The 3,428-nt window shown below is 40.3% G+C and overlaps 1 protein-coding gene across 2 annotated transcripts in view; it reads left to right on the top strand.

Annotated features, from left to right (window-relative positions):
• The window catches only part of LOC106819278, a 4,820-nt gene extending 1,715 nt beyond the window's left edge, over positions 1-3,105 (top strand). For both annotated transcript variants that reach the window (XM_014823925.1, XM_014823924.1), the window contains exons 2-5: positions 1,104-1,174; positions 1,456-1,561; positions 2,426-2,520; positions 2,951-3,105. In XM_014823925.1, coding sequence (XP_014679411.1) covers positions 1,104-1,174; positions 1,456-1,561; positions 2,426-2,449 — 201 coding nt within the window. In that variant the 3' untranslated portion in view covers positions 2,450-2,520; positions 2,951-3,105. The remainder of the gene's footprint in view (positions 1-1,103; positions 1,175-1,455; positions 1,562-2,425; positions 2,521-2,950) is intronic.
• The last annotated feature ends 323 nt before the right edge of the window (positions 3,106-3,428 follow it).

Here is a 3,428-nt window from a genome sequence, read left to right as displayed (position 1 = left end):
TGGGTACCTCATCTTTTTATTCCGTTCACTTTACATTGACAAAGAAAATGGGAACCTATCTATGCACTGCTATCACGTGACGTAAATACGCTGTTTTCGACCAGTCACCTACCATAACATGTCAAACATTTTTACGTCCGGTCGTATTTCCGGTCGGTCGTATCGTCATTGTATCCCTCGACCGGTCGTGAGAACTGTCCGCGGTACCTCCCTTAATGACTATATCGGCCATGCCTTCTATCAACGTTAATTTATATGCAGCTCTTAAGTAGGCAGTTAATGTCTGGTGGGGCTATCGCCTGCTGTCTCTGACCGATTGTATAGGTGGTGTGTCGAATTCCCCCCTCCCCCTTTCTGTTTAGCGTTTCCGCGTTACTACATTTGCATCAGGCATAGCGATGCCTCATGCGTACCGTCTTATCTGAGTGTAGTCGTGGGATGCTCCTGGGCGAACTCGGCATCTTTGCTGTGGTGCCAGTAGTCATCCTCCTCCATTTGCTTGTTCATTCATTTGCTGTTAGGCCAAAACAAAATATAGGTGTGGTTACCGTTTCATGCTGAAAAAAAATCGGGTAGGTAAGTAGGGAAAACATTTTATTTTATTGAAACATTTTATTTACGAACCATGTTCGAAGGATGTGCGTTGTGCTTTTTGAAGCAGGAACTGTCCAATTCATTTTTTTATTTTATTTTTTTATTTTAAAGAAAATTGACAATAAAATGTTTAGGGTCGCTGGGAATAAATAGGGTCGGTTGGGAAACGGTAACCACACCTATATTTTGTTTTGGCCTTATGGCATTCCAGCCTCTGTAGTCCTCATCTGTCATCACTGCTGCTAATTTCAACTCTGTGCAGTCTCAGTTAACCGTACCGCATGATATTACCTTAAAAGGTTTTCAAATCAACTTGTATCGTTTTAATGGCTCATATATACAGTGGTGGGCGATTGAAGTATCTTGAGTATAGGCGTGTGTGACATGAGTAGCACCCATTGTATAGGAATGGTAGTTGAGCAGGAGATGAAATTGTCCTCCAGTGGTGTTAAACCGGCGACCATGTAAGTGTAACTGAGTAATTGTATTGTTATATTCTTCATTTGCAGGACGAACTGCAGAAGGCCAAGACTGTGATAATGCCAGTAAATGTAGGAAACAGTACCACTGGACACTTTGGGTATGACACTTTAATAATAACAAAAATCATTAGTAGCCTAGATTCAGATTCTAGATATACTGGGAGTCATTTTAATTGCAAACGTGGTTTATTATAAATGTATCTTTTATGCCACTGTAGTATTTGTTTATTATCTTGCTATTTCTGAATTGCAGTAATTGCATGCGTTGCGCATGTCGCAAAATGTTGCTGGACGGTGACATGTCGTGTCATGTCGTGTGACATGTGACATGTGACAAGTGACATGTCGTGCTTTTATGGCTAGTAATAATTTACTTCAGGGCATTTCTACGTGGAAAGTCGCTTAGAAAGGGGACGTGGTGCGTGGAGGATGTGGGGAGGCAGACACAGAAGGATACATCATCATGTGGGGTGTTTATTTGCAAGGTGAGATAATCCACTTCTCATGCACCATTTCATAAAATCTTCTCTGATAAAGAAAAATAAATCAGTTGCTAGCGGAACTGAAATTTTTAGACGTATATACAGTGATATATAGAAATAATAGACATATCTCAACTGCTGTGAGACCAGTTACTTGGTGACATAAAAGACAAAATATAAGACGCTGGTATATGTACTGCTATATCAAACTCGCAACTGAACTGGTGTGAAACAAGTTACTGGAGCCATTGAATTGAACACACGACCCTATCACCTTTTTGCCTAACAGACTACCAAAAATGTGTAACCATTACCCCCACAATCAAGAAAAGTTGAAAAGAATTAATAAATTCGATTGTGTAAACCTACAGAGCATGTTCGTTTATATCGATAGATTGTTTATGATAATTGAAGCATCGATCAACTTTTTTTTACTGAAAGTAAATAGCGTAAATTCAGCTTAAACTTAACCCTAACTTAATGTTTAGCTACTATGAATGTACATGGATCTGATTTTAGGTTTGACCTGCGTAGGCTATTGAAATTGCCGCTAGGTCAAGTATACATTAGGACCCTAGTCTGCAATGATAGCAGGTTTGGTTAGGGTTATAGCTCAGTGAAAAAAATACACGGGGGCTCGGGGCGATTTAGCCCCCGAAATGCCAAAAAGAGCCCCGGAAATGGCAAAAAGAGCCCCCGGAAATTTGCATAGATTTTAGAGTGCTATTTTCATGCACGCGAGCTTGAAAAGTAGCCCTTGAAAAATAAATTATATTTTTTTCCCTGTAATATAGTTAGGTGATGGCGATGGTGTTTTTGTAAGTAATGTGGTCGTAAAGTAAAACTTACAGCATGTTTTCTACACAGGGAGTAAACCGTGTACAGTGTTGACAACCGTGATGCTAATGCGGACGACGATGACTTGGCTGCCGGACTCGCGAGCGACGACAAGAAACCATTAGGTACATCTTGCGCGGCGTTGGGAGACATCATCAATGACTACCTGTCGTGCGCGCGTGCGTGCGTGCGTGCGTGCGTGCGTGCGTGCTCGTACGATGTGTGAAGACGATGTGTGGCGAGAAAGATGTGACACGAAGGGAATTCTTACCATGTTGTACGTGCGGTATAAGCTGGATTACTTAATACCTATTTAACAGATTAACTCCGAGGGTACGTTACTTGCTAGTATTGAGGTGTAAGCGTGGGCGATCGAGACTTATAACATGCGTTTGTTGCAGCACTTCAAATTTTCTCGACGGTTATTCGTAATTGCATATTAATGTATGCGAGTAATGAGCAACCGACTGAGGTGAATAAATATAATAACGTGTACGAATGTTTAATTTGCGACATGGATAGCATGTGATCCGGTCGTGTTTTATTTTTATTCAGAGAAGAACACGACCTCGCACATTGCTATCGGACAAACGGGGAGGCACAGAGTGTGATGAAATCAAGCAGTAAGTCTGCGACACAGCCCACGGCTGCCAAGACAAAAACTACAAGTGCGGTCACATGGTTCGCACAGTCTTGGAAAAGTCCTTGAATTTGGGGTGAGTCCTTGAAAAGTACTTGAATTTTTGTAAATGTTGATTTTGTGCTTGAAAAGTGCTTGAATTTCATGAAAATGTCCTTGAATTTTTAGAAAGAATCCTTGCTTGTAATAAAAAGAAATTTTGTACCATTAATAATGTGCAAACCTCAATAAAAATTGCGTTAAATGAGCTTAAAAAGCTATAGACACGATAAACAGTTAAATGATGATCATAAATTACAGTAAGTCAGTAAAATCAGTCAGTAAATCAAGGTATGTTGTAGAAGTGACAGTGTTTAGAAGGGTTTATTAATGTGATCCAGGTAAGTTTTAGAG

This window comes from Priapulus caudatus, unplaced genomic scaffold, assembly GCF_000485595.1.
Source record: "Priapulus caudatus unplaced genomic scaffold, Priapulus_caudatus-5.0.1 Scaffold3085, whole genome shotgun sequence".
Classification (NCBI taxonomy): Eukaryota; Metazoa; Priapulida; class Priapulimorpha; order Priapulimorphida; family Priapulidae; genus Priapulus; species Priapulus caudatus.
The sequence above is the reverse complement of the archived record's forward strand: the minus strand, read 5'-3'. Positions and strand labels throughout refer to the sequence as shown.